The sequence below is a fragment of the Littorina saxatilis genome, unplaced genomic scaffold (genome assembly GCF_037325665.1).
Source record: "Littorina saxatilis isolate snail1 unplaced genomic scaffold, US_GU_Lsax_2.0 scaffold_343, whole genome shotgun sequence".
NCBI lineage: Eukaryota > Metazoa > Mollusca > Gastropoda > Littorinimorpha > Littorinidae > Littorina > Littorina saxatilis.
In genome coordinates, this window is record NW_027128673.1 from 40,001 (window position 1) to 57,235 (window position 17,235).

Sequence of the window (17,235 nt, forward strand, 5' to 3'; positions counted from 1 at the left end):
ACACACACTCGCACACGCTCGCACACAAAAACACACACACACACACACACACACACTCATTTACACAGACACGCACACAGTCAGCCACACACACGCACGTACGTCGCACGTACACACACATGTATAGACAGCAGCTCCACTGTGGCACTGTCAACACCTGCCGTAGACAGCAGCTCCACTGTGGCACTGTCAACACCTGCCGTAGACAACAGCTCCACTGTGGCACTGTCAACACCTGCCGTAGACAACAGCTCCACTGTGGCACTGTCAACACCTGCCGTAGACAACAGCTCCACTGTGGCACTGTCAACACCTGCCGTAGACAACAGCTCCACTGTGGCACTGTCAACACCTGCCGTAGACAACAGCTCCACTGTGGCACTGTCAACACCTGCCGTAGACAACAGCTCCACTGTGGCACTGTCAACACCTGCCGTAGACAACGCGACAGACAAAGCAGTACATGAAGAGATCGACAAAACCATACTGGATTCCTTTTATTTGTGTATATGTCCTCCCATTTGACATGCATGTTCTGGTTTGTGTGCGTGTATGCATTTGCGGACCTTTGTGTGTGTGTGTGTGTGTGTGTGTGTGTGTGTGTGTGTGTGTGTGTGTGTGTGTGTTTGTGTGTGTGTGTGTGTGTGTGTTTGTGTGCGTGTATGCATTTGTGGACCTTTGTGTGTGTGTGTGTGTGTGTGTGTGTGTGTGTGAGTGTGTGTGTGTGTGTGTGTGTGTGTGTGCTTGTAATCGTGTCAAAGTGAGGTCACAGAGCAGTTAACATCCTCTTGAAATGGGGCTCTGAAAAAAAATGGGGTCTCATTTTAGGAACCCATTTTTTTCAAAGCATGTACAATGCAGGAAATCTTATTTTATCATCAAAAAAATTGATTTGAACAGGATGTCTCATTTTGACATTTTTTCCGGTTAGCTGTGTTTACGGATTTCACACACCGAAGTGTGTTTCGAATCGGTTTTTTCCTGGTTATGGGGAAGTCACTCTCTAGACTCGCTCTGCATGACGTCACTTCCTGATGCCGCCGAAAATATGGGGACTCTTCAAAGCAGTGTGGAAAAAGTAAGGATTTTATCATTTCCTCACCTATATATTTTATGATTCGCCTTGTCTTTTTGGTATTTTAATAGTTCATTAGCATATATTTGGTTCAAATGTACCTTTCTGTTATTGCAAAAGCAACTGTTCACACTGATGCGACTGATCGCTCAATGAGTCAATGTAGTCTATCTAGACGGCAAATGCAAATGGCGCTGTGACTTTTCATGCGTTTTCAGCATGTTTGTTGTTTTTGTTTTTCAAACAGAAAATATTGTTAAGAACATTTAACCCTTCAATAAGTAAGTGTTAGAAACAATATTCCATTGACGTTTTTATTGACTTTGAACCAGATTTCCACCGGACTAAGAGTTTGAATACCACTCGCCCTTTCAGTTCAGATTAAATGCTAGTTTCAAAGAAAAATTATTTTATCGTCATCAAGCACCGAATCTCAACAATCCGCTCAAAAACGTGGTGTTGTTGTTGTTGTTGTTGTTGTTGTTGTTGTTGTTGTTATTGTTGTTGTTGTTGTTGTTGTTGTTGTTGTTGTTGTTGTTTTAAACAAGATTTGCCTTCGGATGGTTTTTAAAATGTGTTGAACACGCACAGAAAGTCACAGATGTACCCAAATGCGATCACTCGTCTGTCAGAATCTTCTTTGGTAAATCCTTTTCATGAGGTCAAAGATTCTACTGGAGATTGAGGGGGAGGGGGATCTCTCCCATAGTTCTGGCACTTGAATTTCATTAAAAAAAATATCTTTGTAAGTTTGAACAATGGGGAAGAGGGAGGGGGTAGCTGAAACAAACAACTATGGAAGTACCGTACTAGAGCTGAACAAAGGATTCATGGTTTTAGTATTGAGAGCTTTCTTTTTCTTTGCTTGCATCAAATTGCAATAGTAATGTGAAGCTGTGGAAACTGGAATGGAATAATGCACACAAACCACACTCACTGTATTATTGGTGCTTTGTTTTGGACAAAGTAATGGTGCCAAGTTTCACTTTCACATCATTTTGATTTTCTTTCTGTGCAAAAATTGATAACCTCTAAAATCGTGTTATTATGAAATTGCCCTTTGAAAAGGTCTAGCTTGAACACCCCATTTTAGGGAGGCTTCAAATTACTTGACGCACTGCATTTTTTCACAATGACCGTAGTCCGCCGTGCAAAACGCAGTGAAACTGATGAGCCTGTTTAGCGCGGTAGTGGTTTCGCTGTGCTGCATAGCACGCTTTTCTGTATCTCTCTTCGTTTTAACTTTCTGAGCGTGTTTTTAATCCAAAGATATCATATCTATGTTTTTGGAATCAGGAACCGACAAGGAATAAGATGAAATTGTTTTTAAATCGATTTCGGAAATTTATTTTTAATCATAATTTTTATATTTTTAATTTTCAGAGCTTGTTTTTAATCCGAATATAACATATTTATATGTTTTTGAAATCAGGAAATGATGAAGAGTAAGATGAACGTAAATTTGGATCGTTTTATGTAAATAAAAAAAAAAATTGATTACAATTTTCAGATTTTGACCAAAGTCATTAATTAATTTTTAAGCCACAAAGCTGAAATCAGGGATGAGATTCTTCCGCCAATTGGCGGAATTCCGCCCAAAAGTTCGTTCCCAGGACCATTTTTCTGAATCGTCTAAATCCGTTGAGAAAAAATGGGGGGGGGGGGGGGTAGAGTAGTTGTTGTGGTTCCATTGGATTCGATCTGTAAAGTCCTACCTACAACCCTAAAGTCGATTTTCCAGATCAAATCTCCGATAAAATAATGACAACATAACCTCCGTATCGAAGGAAGTGGACCTTCGACCCGAATATGAACTTTCCATTTGGGACTAAGTTTCCCTTTCACCGAGTGTCTTCATTCCGAAAATTCATGAACGGGCCGATTCAGCTGTCGGCTTTAGCCTGCTAAACAAAGATGGCGTCGGTGAGAACATTGACGGAAAGCGAACATGTTTATGAGAATTGATGTTTTGTTTAGTTTGCACTGGTCTCTGATATTCAGGAATTGCAAGCATTAACTGAACTTGTATATGTGCATCTTAACTGTTTTATCTTTCACAAGCATTTGACAACCTGTACATTTGCTCATAATTATTTTGTAATGGAAACAAATGTTCTGCAGAGTTATGTTGATTTTATGCACACTGTTCTTGCCAAAGTGCAGTAACACTCCTTTGTGGTTTTTCCAGAGCCACCATCCAGACCACAAGGACCCATCAAGGTCCTGAGCACCACCAAAACGTCAGCCACCATCGAGTGGCGCGCTCCAGAGGATGACGGAGGCTTGCCGCTTTCAGCTTACGTGCTGGAGAAGCGCGAGTTCCCTCGCTCCACCTGGAGCCGTGTGGACAAGATCAGTCCCGACATGACCAGTAACACCATCCAGAACTTGACCACTGGGTCAGACTACTTCTTCCGTGTGATGGCAGAGAACAAGGCTGGGCCCAGTCCACCTCTGGAGATGGACAAGCCTGTTAGGATCAAGAGTCCTTATGGTGAGTTGGGGTAAAGGAATGATTTACTTTAACTCGGTCTCAAAGCAGAAATGTCAGTATTGTTCAATGAAGAGCATTAAATCCTGGCATGAAAATGTATTGATAGGAACAAGGGAAGTTTAACTAGATTTAGAACCGGCACGGTTGGCCTAGTGGTAAGGCGTCCGCCCCGTGATCGGGAGGTCGGGGTTCGAACCCCGGCCGGGTCATACCTAAGACTTTAAAATTGGCAATCTAGTGGCTGCTCCGCCTGGCGTCTGGCATTATGGGGTTAGTGCTAGGACTGGTTGGTCCGGTGTCAGAATAATGTGACTGGGTGAGACATGAAGCCTGTGCTGCGACTTCTGTCTTGTGTGAGGCGCACGTTAAATGTCAAAGCAGCACCGCCCTGATATGGCCCTTCGTGGTCGGCTGGGCGTTAAGCAAACAAACAAACTAGATTTAGGCAGCTTAAACAATAATCTTGATATACTATTTTTCTTTTCAAGTTGAACAGAGAAAGTGCAGCAGAGAAATAAAAATCCTTGAAGTTTTGTTGCCAGAGTCATGCATGCTTTAATTTCCACATATTGTAATGATCGTCTAGCCTCATCATTAAAATGCGATCATTCGTGAAACTGAACTTTTCACTATCCCATTGTCATTCAATGCTCCCCAGGTCTTTAACCAACAGTACTTCAGCATTCAAACTCTTATCACACAATTTTCTCTTGACAGATGTGCCAACAGGCCTGCGCGTGTCCAACGTCACAGATAAATCAGCAGATGTGTCTTGGACCGCTCCGGACAGCGACGGTGGCACGCCCATCACCAACTACATCGTTCAGACCCGCATCATCCCTCGTTCCACCTTCACCACCGTCCAGGAGACGACAGAAACCAAAGTGACCTTGACCGGCCTTGTTGCGGACAGCCAGTACATGCTGCAGATCATCGCAGTCAACGCTGAGGGACAGAGCCTGCCTCTGCAGTCCAGAGAACCCATCTGCCCAGAGAAGATCCTCAGTAAGTGTTTGAAAAGTCTCTTTTCATAAGAAGAAAACCTTTGAAATAACTGGACTGCGAGTGTTTGCAAATATGGAGCAATAGCTGAAGGGATTGTGATATGTCAGTAGAGTTTGAGAAATGTGGGTCTTAATAGAGAGAGAGTCCTATAATGGAGGTGAATTTAGTGACACTGTGAAGAAAACATGTGAGCAATTCAGGTCTTGTAGTAGAGGGAGTCTCATATAATGGAGGGTCTTACTAGAAAGGTTCCAATGTAATATTTTCTTTCAACATTGGTCTACTGTCTCTTGTCTGAACGTATGTGTCTTAAACATATTGATACAAAATTGACTAATGTTTGTTAAACTTTAGGTGTTCCTGATGCACCAGCGTCATTGCTGATCAAGAACATCACCAAGGACGGCCTGACCTTGGAGTGGACCCCACCAGAGAACGATGGCGGATCCAGGGTCCGTCGCTACATCATAGAGAAGTCTCTGAAGGGCACAGACAAATGGGAGAAGGTCACCACAGTCGAGAGCTTCAGAACTCGGTGCACTGTCGCTGATCTGGAGCGAGAGAAGGACTACTTCTTTGCTGTGTCCGCAGAGAATGATGTGGGCATTGGCGAAAAGCAGAAGACAGCCAAACCAGTGAAAATGGAAAAGCCTATCTGTGAGTTGAATTGCAATTTCAGTGACGTTGTAGATTGAGGATTAGTCAGCAAGCATTGTTGAATCAGTTTAGCGTTGTTACAGCTAGTTCTCACATCAAACTTAAAATATCATTTTGCTTTCTGATGTGCAATCATTACTTGACTCCACAGGTATATTTTTTGCATGACCCAACCTGTCAGTTGAAAAAAGATAAGGCAACCAGTGACACACTTACTAAACCACCCCACTTTTCTCTCAACAGTCCCACCATCACCGCCTACAGGCCCTCTGGTGATATCAGACGTGACCAAGACCAGCTTCAAGGTCACCTGGAAGGCACCAGAGAAGGACGGTGGATCTCCAGTCACTCACTACTCTGTGGAGAAGCGCGAGACGTGGAAGACAAGCTGGACGTTGGTGGAGCGTGTCCCTGGCGACCGTCTTACCTGCGACCTGCTCCTTCTGCAGGAAGGACAGGACCTTGTCGGGGTCAAGGCCGAGAACGTTGCTGGAGAGTCCAAGCCTCTGGAATCGGAACATGCCATCACACCAATGAGTCCTTACAGTGAGTATGCTTTTTATTCTGATAACTTTTAATAACTCCAAGCTTTTCTTGTTTTTGTGTGTGTTTATTTAAGGAAAAGAAAGACATGAAGGTTTACATAATAGGCTCAAAACCAAGACTTCGTGACATATTTTAAATGGCTGTGGTTGAAGACATAGCTGGAACAACAGAATTTTATCATTTTTCAAGTCTCTAAACTTGCTTTTGGCCCACACAATATGTAATTCCATAGCTATAAACTAATGAATCTCTCCTTGTCTCTGCAGAGAAACCATCAGCCCCAGAATCACTGACAGCAACAGACGTCACAGAAACAGCAGTGTCGCTGAAATGGAAGCCACCTACCAGCGACGGAGGACTGCCGATCAAGTCCTACATCGTCGAGCGTCGCGACAAGCACTGGGGTTCATGGGTTAAGGCCGGAACCACCAAGGGCACAGTGACGACTTTAGATGCGGATGGCTTGGTGACTGGACAGGAGTACTACTTCCGTGTCTCTGCCGAGAATGAGGAGGGAGTTGGGCCAGAAACTGAGATGAAGGAGCTGGTCAAACCAACAAGGGAAACTGGTGAGAATGTCATTTGATTTGGTTTTGAACTGTGGAATTTTTGCAATGGTTGTCCTGATTGATGGAGTCCAATGTAGGGAGCAAAGACAATACAATAAGCATGGTATTTCAAGAATTGATACACAAGTTTACGATTAGAACACAACAATATTTACTCTGTTTCAATTGGGCTGCACAAGTTTACAATCACAACACCACAGCAATAATGTCATTTACAGCAAAAAAAGATAAGTCAGCAGTTGTCTTTTTTCAGTAGAGCTGTTCCAATATTTAATCATTTTGATACAAATGTTAGTGGAATCAACATCTTTGTTGAATGATATGGTTATTATGCCAGTATGATGTACTCATTTTATTGACCATCTATCAAACATATCTTCCAGTTGTTCCTGAACCTCCTACGGGACCCGTCTACTTCAGTCACTTGGATGCAACAAGTGTTGTCCTTGACTGGCGTGCGCCTCGAGATGATGGCGGTGCCCCTGTGCTTAACTACCGCATTGAGGTGTCGCAGAACCTGGACAGAGGTGACCATTGTTGATGGTGACTTGACCAAGACCAAGGCAAAGAACCTGGCCACAGACAAGAAGCACTACTTCAGAATCTTCGCCATCAACAAAGTGGGAACCAGCAAACCGCTTGAGTCGGATGCTGTTACACCAAAGAGGCCTGTTGGTAAGTCACTGTGTCCTTTTTTTTATGTCAATCTCAAGTTGAAAAAGTCTATTTAGTTTAAAAGCAAAATGTTTGTCAGCTTGCGAAACTCTGTACAGTGAAAACTGTCAAATACGGTCACTGGACTTAGCGGACACTCGCAGAATACGGACAGTCAGTCTCGGCACGGACTGCTTTACACTGTAAAACACCTGTACGTTACGGCCACCTCGGCATTACGGACGCGGACACGTATTTTGGGTCCATAATAAGTCATATACCTGCTAAATACGGACATCCACAGCAAGCTGGGAAGTTCGATCGACGAAGAAGACGATAAATCGATCAGTTGATATTAGTCGGTATCTGAGCAGCTCTCGCGAGACACGCTATTTGTTATGCTTTGAACATCGCGAGAACTTCGAACCTTGGCTTGTGCAGCTCGCACGAGATCGTTGTACCGCATGCTTTGCTATGCTCTGAAGTTTGCGAGAGATTACGAGAGCTTGGAATACTGATAGAGTCTATTCTTGGTGAGTGTTTTAAGTCGACGCATTTGATTGGCTGCTAGAGTTCCAAGGCAGCCAATCCAACGCGTGGAACGTGTTCGGCGGAACGGAAGTGAAAGTGTATGAGTGAATGTATCTTCTCTTCGAAAGAGTGATTCGTGTTTAACAAGATGGCAACAAGAAATTCAAATTCAAGAAAAGGAAGAAATGCGCTGACTTTAGAACAAAGGATAAATGTTGTCAAACAACTGGAAAGTGGGAAATCATGCCGAACGATTGCACAAGAGCTTGGGTGTGGGAGAACGCAGATTTCGAAAATCAGTGTCGATCGGGAAAAAATAATGAAGTTGTGGGAATCGGGAGACGGACGTGCTGACCAGAAATGGGTTTCGAAGAAGACAACCGAATACGAAGAGCTAAATGACGCCGTGTTCGAGTGGTTTTCAACCAAACGTGCGAATCACATTGCCATCAATGGTCCACTCAGACAACGCTGGACAAATTCTTTCAAAAGCTGATGAGTGCAGAATGAAGTGAATGTGAATGTGTTGTATGAATGAGATCCAGTAACTTTTTAACAATTTAAATTTATACAGTTGATATGATAAAAAGCTTTTAAACTTGTTTTACAACAGTCAATATTAAATGTTTCTCTGTTTAATCTAAACAGCTTCTGTTTTTCTTATAAATGTACATGTACATGTGCAGTACTCTCTCTCTCTCTCTCAACTTGACTTTGTCGCGTTTACTTGCACCTGTCTAATAAGGACACCTGCAGAATAAGGACACTTTTGTCTGGTCCCAAGGGTGTCCTTATTTGACAGGTTTTACTGTACCGTATTTGACGGATTACAAGACGCACCGTTTTATAAGCCGCACCCCCGACTTTAAAAAAAAAAATTGGGACGAGCCACGTATAGGCCGCGTCACTATATTAGCCGCCGTCGAAAAAAATATAATCAGATCGTGTCAATCAATCAAAACAACCAGGCAACGAAAGTACGGTATTTGGCAAAATCGGCTCCGAGAATAAACAAGTGAAACAAAGAAGAAAAGTGATAAAGTTTGAAGAAAAATATCACACACACAATTTGTAACCAACACACACATGTAGTCCCGCCCGGAATAAGCTTTTTTGGGATGATTTACGACTTTTGCGCACATTTCGAGCAGACGAAAACACAACATGGCGGCTCTCGCTCCTCCAACTATCGCGAGACACAAAAAAACGAAATCTCGCACGCGCGAGATCCTGATACATCCGATGTTTCTCTGTACGCTATCTTGTCACGACGACTTGTTGACAAACGAAGATTCGCGAAAGAAAGAGAAAAGCGCCGAGTCTTGAGTAGAGAGCTAATAAAGTACCGGTAATCGCTAATCGAGCGAAATGAAAATCCGCGGCGACTTCCATTAGGTGAATGCTATTCAAGTTTAGGTAACGTTTTAGCCGCATCTTTTTATAAGCCGCAATGCGATTATTTTTGAAAAAAAGTCGCGGCTTGTAGTTCATCAAATACGGTACTTTGTGTTGTACTTTGTATTTGTATGTATTATTCTCTTTTCTGTGTTTGTGTTTCTGTGGTAAGTCTTTTTATGCCATACATGATGTCTCATATAATGCTTCCCTTTATAGCTTCAAAGTTATCTTTTGTTGTTTGTAATTCATCTTAATGAAATTTTCATGTTGTTTTCCTAGGACCACCGGGAAAACCAGTGGGACCTTTGGAAGCAAAGGCCATCACCCGCGACTCTGTCCAGCTGGACTGGAAGCCACCTCAAGATGACGGAGGCTCGCCCATCACTGGCTACATCATTGAGAAGCGTGAGGCCATGCGCATGACATGGAGTCACGCTGACAAGACCACAGACGACCAGACGACGAGGACACTGAAGGGACTTGTCACTGGAGATGAGTTCTATTTCCGTGTGGCAGCCGTCAACAAACAGGGAACCAGTGAGTTCCTGGAGATGCCATCCCCTGTCACTATCAAGAGTCAATTTGGTAAGGTTGCGGTTGGTGTACGGTTATTGTACTTAATGCTTTTGAGTTGCTTATTTGTTTCAAGAGAAAGTTAAGAGACTACATTTGTTTAGTTAGCTGAACACTTTCATCCTGAAGCTTATTAAAAGCCACAAGTGTCCACCAGTCAGTTTGTACAACTGTCTAAAAAATTGCATTTAGTATTACTAAAAGTAAATATATCTTTTTTGACTCACATGCGAAGCAAAAGTGAGTCTATGTACTCACCCGAGTCGTCCGTCCGTCCGGACGTCCTGAAAACTTTAACGTTGGATATTTCTTGGACACTATTCAGTCTATCAGTACCAAATTTGGCAAGATGGTGTATGATGACAAGGCCCCAAAAAACATACATAGCATCTTGACCTTGCTTCAAGGTCAAGGTCGCAGAGGCCATAAATGTTGCCTAAAAAACAGCTATTTTTCACATTTTTGACTCACATGCGAAGTAAAAGTGAGTCTATGTACTCACCCGAGCCGGACGTCCGTCCATCCGTCCGGCCTAAAAAACAGCTATTTTTCACATTTTCCCCATTTTTTCTGAAGTTTTTGAGATTGAATACCTCACCTATATATGATATATAGGGAAAAGTAAGCCCCATCTTTTGATACCAGTTTGGTTTACCTTGCTTCAAGGTCAAGGTCACAGGAGCTCTTCAAAGTTGTATTGTATACATATTTTGAAGTGACCTTGACCCTGAACTATGGAAGATAACTGTTTCAAACTTAAAAATGATGTGGGGCACATGTTATGCTTTCATCATGAGACACATTTGGTCACATATGATCAAGGTCAAGGTCACTTTGACCCTTATGATCAGGTGTTTCTGGATGCCATTTCACACCCAATTCATTTTGCTGTTTCCCCAGAACCCGCATCACCCCCTCAAGACCTTGAAGTGTCCGAGATTCGTCGTGACTCCGTGGTCGTCACCTGGAAACACAGCAAGAATGATGGTGGCTCAGCCATCACCAACTACATCGTCGAGAAACGAGAGACCTGGTAGACGTCCTGGGCTCATGTGGACCGTGCGCGCGGAGAGATGACCACTGCAGAGGTTATCTACTTGCAGGAGGGAACATCTTACAACATCCGCATCATGGCCGAAAATGTGGCCGGCTTGTCCGAACCCACAGAGCTGGATGAACCAGTTGTGCCAAAGAGTCCATACAGTAAGCTGTCTGTTTCGTTTGTTTGTCTACTTGTTTGTTGCTCTGTATGTGTATGTTTATATTTGGCTTTATTCATATTTGTCTTTTTGTGTGAAGAATAAGTAAGGGTCAATGAATCAATTTGTAATATTGGAGGACCGCGAGCAGCTGACTGTTGCACATCAATGCACTCATCCCATGGTTTGTTTGTTTGTTTGTTTGCTTAACGCCCAGCCGACCACGAAGGGCCATATCAGGGCGGTGCTGCTTTGACATATATTTGGCTTCATGTCTCACCCAGTCACATTATTCTGACACCGGACCAACCAGTCCTAGCACTAACCCCATAATGCCAGACGCCAGGCGGAGCAGCCACTAGATTGCCAATTTTAAAGTCTTAAGTATGACCCGGCCGGGGTTCAAACCCACGACCTCCCGATCACGGGGCGGACGCCTTACCACTAGGCCAACCGTGCCGGTCCCCATGGTTCCTTGATTCTTTTGGCCAAGTATTAACATTCAGCCACATTGCTTTTGAATTGTTGCATATCCAGATGATTGGTTACATAGTTATAGCAGCTTCTTGTTTTATGTTTGTCAAATGTCTGTAGCTGACTCTAATGTCAAAAACACCAGAGGGGAACCCCCCTTTTTAGACCTCAGCAAGTCTGAGAAAAGCAGGTCTTAAAAAGGAGAAAGTACAAAATAAATGAGGGTAAACTTTCAGAGGTTGGGAACACAATCCCTCATCGTCAAATGTTGAAGAAGAAGAAGAAGAAGAAGGGAACAGAAAATGTGAGGAAACAGGGTCCCAAAAGGGTGGACGTTTTAAGTCTTAAAAGGGAGTTCCACTGAAAAGGCAGTAGCCCAAAGTCAACTGCGCAAAGACTTTTTTTTTTACCCAAAACTCAGTGCTAAAGCTTTGTGCAGCCAGCTTCGCATAGTCGTCTTCGCACAGTTAAGGACAGGCTTAACACCAAGCTCTATTCCTGTGTGCAGAGGTGCCAACAGCCCCAGTGGGACCCCTGGAAGTGACCGAAGTGTACAGCCAGTCTGTCACCATCCAATGGAAGGCTCCGGAGAAGGACGGAGGCCTGTCCATTAAGCGCTACGTGATCGAGCGTCGCGAGGCCAAGCACCAGACGTGGGTGAAGGCCGACTCTATGCGTCCGGAACGACCTCCTGCACAATTGACAAGCTGATGGAAGGAGGCCACTACGTCTTCAAAATCTTTGCTGAAAACGACGAGGGTCTCAGCCCACCGCTGGAGTCTGACGCTCCTGTCACATGCAGGAGAGCTCCAGGTGAGGGGTTGTAGGACTTATATATGTTGAAATTTCTTGTCCCTGTTAGGAGTTCCTTGGTAGATGTTGATTTTTGGATGTAAATTGTGACACTGACGTAGAGTAGAAGCTGTTGTCGGTTTGAATTTTCGTTGAACTTTCATGGTGTCATCACTTTCCACGCTGTCATCACTTTCCACATTTATTCTTTCAATTCCAAATTTCCCACTCTGTCTTGGACAAAGTAATGGCACCTAGTTTCACTTTCACGCCACTCTTCTTCTTCTTCTTAGCAGGGCAGAATACTTGTGGTCACTCCCATGCGGACAATGTGAATAGAGGTTTGCGTATGTTATTGTTCCTTATCCCACCTTAAAGGTAACCACACTTTGTTGTTGAGGAAACCAGGTGATGTCAATCTGATTCTTTTTCAGTGCAACAGTTGGTAATAACCTAAAACTGTGTCAAATGTTCTGAAACTGGGCTCTAAAATTCTAATTTGAATTGTACTTCTGGGTGTTTTTCTTTTCTGGGAGGAAAACACATACTTTTGTGTGAAGAAGCCAACGCAGACGAGCTATTACTGTACAAATATGACTTTTCATTGAATTTTTTCTTTTTTTTAATAATAATGTAGTGTTTGCTTTACTGTACTATCTCTCTCTCTGTCTCTCTGTTTGTCTGTCTGGCTCTCTCTCTCTCTCTCTCTCTCTCTCTCTCTCTCTCTCTCTCTCTCTCTCTCTCTCTCTCTCTCTCTCTCTCTCTCTCTCTCTCTCTCTCTCTCTCTCTCTCTCTGTATCTGCAAGAATGAGGCTGGCATTGTCCAGGGTTAGGGGATAAAATTAGGGTTTATTTTGTACATCTCATCGTGCTATGATTGTGCTATTTGCGTGAGTGCAAAAATGCTTTTCATGTCTGTTTCAGATGATGCTTCGTCTGATGCAGATTACTCACCTGGCGGTTCAGAGTCTGATTACTTACCCAGCTGTTCAGAACCAGACAGTGAGGATGAAAGTGAGTAAAAGAACAAATTTTGAAATATACTGAGAAACGTAAGACATTAGCATGGTAAAACATAAGTTCAATTGTCGTTCATTTTCCATAACAAATCACTTTTTTTAGTGCAACCATTACCTTGTGTTAGCCAGGTAAACACTGCATGAAGAGCTGGTCTGAAGCAATAACCTTGACCTTCTACAAGAGCAGTACTACCTGTGCGTGGGGTGCCTAAATTCAATTGTAATCTTGTCTGTCTGCAAATTGTTTGGAATTTAAAGTAAAGACTTTGCCTAGTAAGTCATCCTATCTTGTAATTTCCATAAAGAAGTACCAATTTTACCTTTTTACATTTAGTCAAGTTTTGACTAAATGTTTTAACATAGAGGGGGGAATCGAGACGAGGGTCGTGGTGTATGTGTGTCTGTCTGCCTGTGTGTGTGTGTGTAGAGCGATTCAGACTAAACTACTGGGCCGATCTTTATGAAATTTGACATGAGAGTTCCTGGGTATGATATCCCCGGACGTTTTTTTCCGTTTTTTCGATAAATACCTTTGATGACGTCATATCCGGCTTTTTGTAAAAGTTGAGGCGGCACTGTCACACCCTCATTTTTCAATTAAATTGATTGAAATTTTGGCAAAGCAATCTTCGACGAAGGCTGGGGTTTGGTATTGCATTTCAGCTGGGTGGCTTAAAAACTAATGAGTGAGTTTGGGTATATTTGGATTAAAAACAAGCTCTGAAAATTAAAAATATAAAAATTATGATCAAAATTAAATTTCCGAAATCGATTTAAAAACTATTTCATCTTATTCCTTGTCGGTTCCTGATTCCAAAAACATATAGATATGATATGTTTGGATTAAAAACACGCTCAGAAAGTTAAAACGAAAAGAGGTACAGTAAAGCGTGCTATGAAGCACAGCGCAATCGCTACCGCGCCAAACAGGCTCGTCACTAATTCACTGCCTTTTGCACTAGCGGCGAACTACGTTCAATTTCATTCTGATGTCTGATTCTACTATGTCACACGCTTTCCTTCTTTGCCACTACTAAAGCAAACGTGTGCAAGATTGTATGTTACACGCTTTGGAGCATGTGCAAGAACGGATTCAAACTCGAAATCGTCCCTCCAAAAGCCCCAAAATGCACACACGACTTTTATTTCTCCTGCTGTTGTCGTGTCTTCTCTTTACAAATTCTTCAACGCTCAGAATACTGAAAACGGCATCCCAGACTACAGTACTGTTTCCATACGCGAGTTTAGCTTCCCTTGGAAAGTGGCTAGCTCAGGAGGCCTGTTAGTCTGAAACTAGAAGGACAGAGTTCTGAACATAGATGACAAAGACCCCGGAAAGAACAAACATTTCGCGGATGCAGACACAGAATGACGTCATGAAGAATGGAATGCTTCAAAAGATACAGACTGACGATGACTGTGACGTCATTCACATATACCGAGACGTCATTCATAGTTGTTCGTTCACTTTCGTCAAAAAGTAGATCTCTCCACAATGGCTGCTCCTGTGTTTAGGTTTATCAAGCGTGAGTACGCAAAACGTTTTTGTTCTCTCCTCTGTTGAAGCTGTGAGACATAATCGCCATTACGAGCTAGTCGTGTGACAGAGAGTGTTCTTGCACACTCGACTGCTGCTGTTTCACTCCGGCGAAAGCCGTCGTGAAACATCTACAGTCTCGTGTGCAAGAAAACTCTCTGTCACACGACTAGCTCGTAATAGCGGGTAATGATTGCTAGCTTTCATGTCTTAAGGGGAGAGGTGACACGAAAAATTTCTACTGGTTGCAATATTTGTATGTATTATCAAGCAAAAACACATAAAAAGACTCTTTTGTGCAATTTTTTTGCCTGTGGATCTTTTAATGGGTAAAAATGCTTGGGGGAAAAAAATTAGTAGTCTACCACAAGTAGATGGGATGTGAAGATCATCGCCGTGTGGTTACCGTCCTTGAAAATCACATTCTGAGAAAATTGCATTTGAAAGTTTGTGAAGTGTTTTGCTGCGCACAGTGAAGACAGATTGACAAACCAAGAGTATGTGTGCATGCGGGTACTTTTCACTGACATTTTCTTATACTCCAAGTGCTCTTCACAATCCCCTATCAGTCCAAAGTTGCACATATGGACATCAGACTGTTGCTATAACACTCAATGAAACATCAAGTACAATGATTATGATCAGCTGGAAAAAAGGCGTGTGGAATTTTACTTGCTACTCTTGATGTTCTCAGTTTTATCGCAGGAGCAGACATATCGGTTTCTGCTAATTCTTGTTTCCATTGCACAAAAAGTGGCCGATTTTTGATCGGAAATTGCTTCGAAGTAAGCATTATTTTTTCCAAAACTCATGGAACTTTGCCTTTAGGCAGGACGTCAGTCGGGCTTCTGCCAAAATAAACTCTAGACATAATGTTTCCCTGACAATTTCAAGGGATTCAATGATCTAGAGGGAGAAAAGTATATACATTTCTTATTGGTGAAATAGAGTCGGGATGAAATCCAAAAGATTTAGCCCAACATTTGATTCACCGGAAAATGCACCTAGTTGTTGCATTCCTTGAATGAGAAAAGTTGGATTTTGCAACGAAGCAAATATCTAAGTCAAAATATCATTGTTTCACCAAGAATGAGATACATGAGTGGGAGATGGGTCCGAAGTTCGATTAGCAGTACTTTAGGATGTAACTGGGACAGTCAAGGTGGAGTTTATGTGAGATAAACAAGGCCTGACGTCCTACCTCAGTACCTGTTATTCAGGCGTCGTGGACTCGACATTCACACCGACCGCTAGCTTATTTTTCTTCGTTGCTCGATCTGCCGCAAGTTGTAACTTCCCCTGCCTCTTGCATGATAGACACCCGCCGAATTTATCTTTTAGAGGCCGAGTTGGGAGAAATATCGCTGTTTGAGACGTCGAACCGATTCGAAATAAGGTTCGCGTGTTTATGCGGATGTGGTGCGCGCGAATGCGCAGAACTACTTCCCGGCTGAAAGTTATTGGAAATGACCAATCAGCGAATAGATTTTCAAAGGTAAAGGTCACTTTCCAAATATGGAACATTTTGCAAGTGAAAGTAGCCTTCGCCAGCTCTTGTGTTGCGGCCGTTGAGGGACACAAACGGGCTTTATTTCCATGACTGTGACATCGTCAACAAACGGAAATTCCCGCTGAGTACGCTGCATGCAATAACTTTGACAAACTCATCGACATGTTGCTGCTGCTCTGCCATGAAAAAAATCGATTTTTGTTATAAGTCTGCATATTTTTAGCATTCACTCACTTTGCAAATCATCACTTTATTGAAAAAAGAGGATGAAATTGACAAAATAAACATGCAGTTATTCTAGGGTGTTCAAACTGCCTAAAAATGATAAAAACCCAAATCACATCATGGGACCATTTTGGATCAAAATTCCGTGCCACCTCTGCCCTTAATCCATGTAGTGTAGTCAATTGTAGGGGTTCCATGGTGACATTGTTATCAGGATGAAAAGAAAAGTTATCTGAAAAATATGATTTATTTCTTTTCAGGTGACGATGATTACGAGGATCAAGTTGGGCCTGGCGTGGAGGGTGAACGGGGCTCCAAGCTGTTGTCTGACAGACAAATGAAAATACAGAGCTTGTGCATCCGTTGGTGATGTTTCCCTTACCATCGCCCCAGCTACCAGTACATCAGCTAAAGGGGGTAAAACACTGACTCAGAAGAGAAGGCCTGATGGAACAAAAAATCAGAAGAAAATGCCTTGGAAAAAAGAGGAAATTGCTGCAGTTGAGAAACATTTGGCTGCATGTTTTTCAATGAATAAAGTCCCGCAAAAACTTGAAGCAGAAAGATGCAAACAGGCAGAAAGTAGTGTTCTAAAGCACAGATCCTGGAAGGACATTAAATACTGTGTCTACAATCGTCTCAAGCAAATGAGGTCAAAGTAGGTACCCATAATGGTCAGAAGTTGCAAATGAGAGACTGATCTCTTGAGAGCGCTAACTGGTGAAGGGTCAGCTCTAGGGAAAACTTTTGAGTTGAGATTAAAGGCCTTACTCTGTATTTGTAGAGGCAGCTTACATCATCTTGGTTTGCAGCTGGTATTTCTGCCACATGGCATAAAGGAAACTGAAAGTATGGATTGGTAGGTTTGTCAAAATTGTTGGCTGTAAACACAATCCCATGTTGAGAAAAAACAAACACCAAAAACAACACTTCACATCTGCAGGTTTTATATTCTTATGTTATAATAATTATGAAAG

At 42.7% G+C, this 17,235-nt stretch overlaps 2 protein-coding genes and 1 long non-coding RNA gene across 3 annotated transcripts in view; all 3 read left to right on the forward strand.

Moving 5' to 3' along the window:
• Positions 1–17,235, forward strand: part of LOC138957024 (uncharacterized) — a 121,712-nt gene that overhangs the window by 30,310 nt on the left and 74,167 nt on the right. The gene's annotated exons all lie outside the window — the stretch shown is intronic.
• Positions 3,588–7,021, forward strand: LOC138957021 (myomesin-2-like). Its single transcript, XM_070328196.1, has 5 exons — positions 3,588–4,574; positions 4,929–5,231; positions 5,475–5,777; positions 6,044–6,346; positions 6,730–7,021. The coding sequence occupies exons 1-5, from the start codon at positions 4,169–4,171 to the stop codon at positions 6,885–6,887; spliced, it is 1,473 nt and encodes a 490-aa protein (XP_070184297.1). The 5' UTR covers positions 3,588–4,168; the 3' UTR covers positions 6,888–7,021.
• On the forward strand, positions 10,408–17,199 carry LOC138957022 (myosin-binding protein C, slow-type-like). The gene is made up of 4 exons (XM_070328198.1): positions 10,408–10,705; positions 11,684–11,988; positions 12,892–12,981; positions 16,519–17,199. The coding sequence occupies exons 1-2, from the start codon at positions 10,576–10,578 to the stop codon at positions 11,884–11,886; spliced, it is 333 nt and encodes a 110-aa protein (XP_070184299.1). The 5' UTR covers positions 10,408–10,575; the 3' UTR covers positions 11,887–11,988; positions 12,892–12,981; positions 16,519–17,199.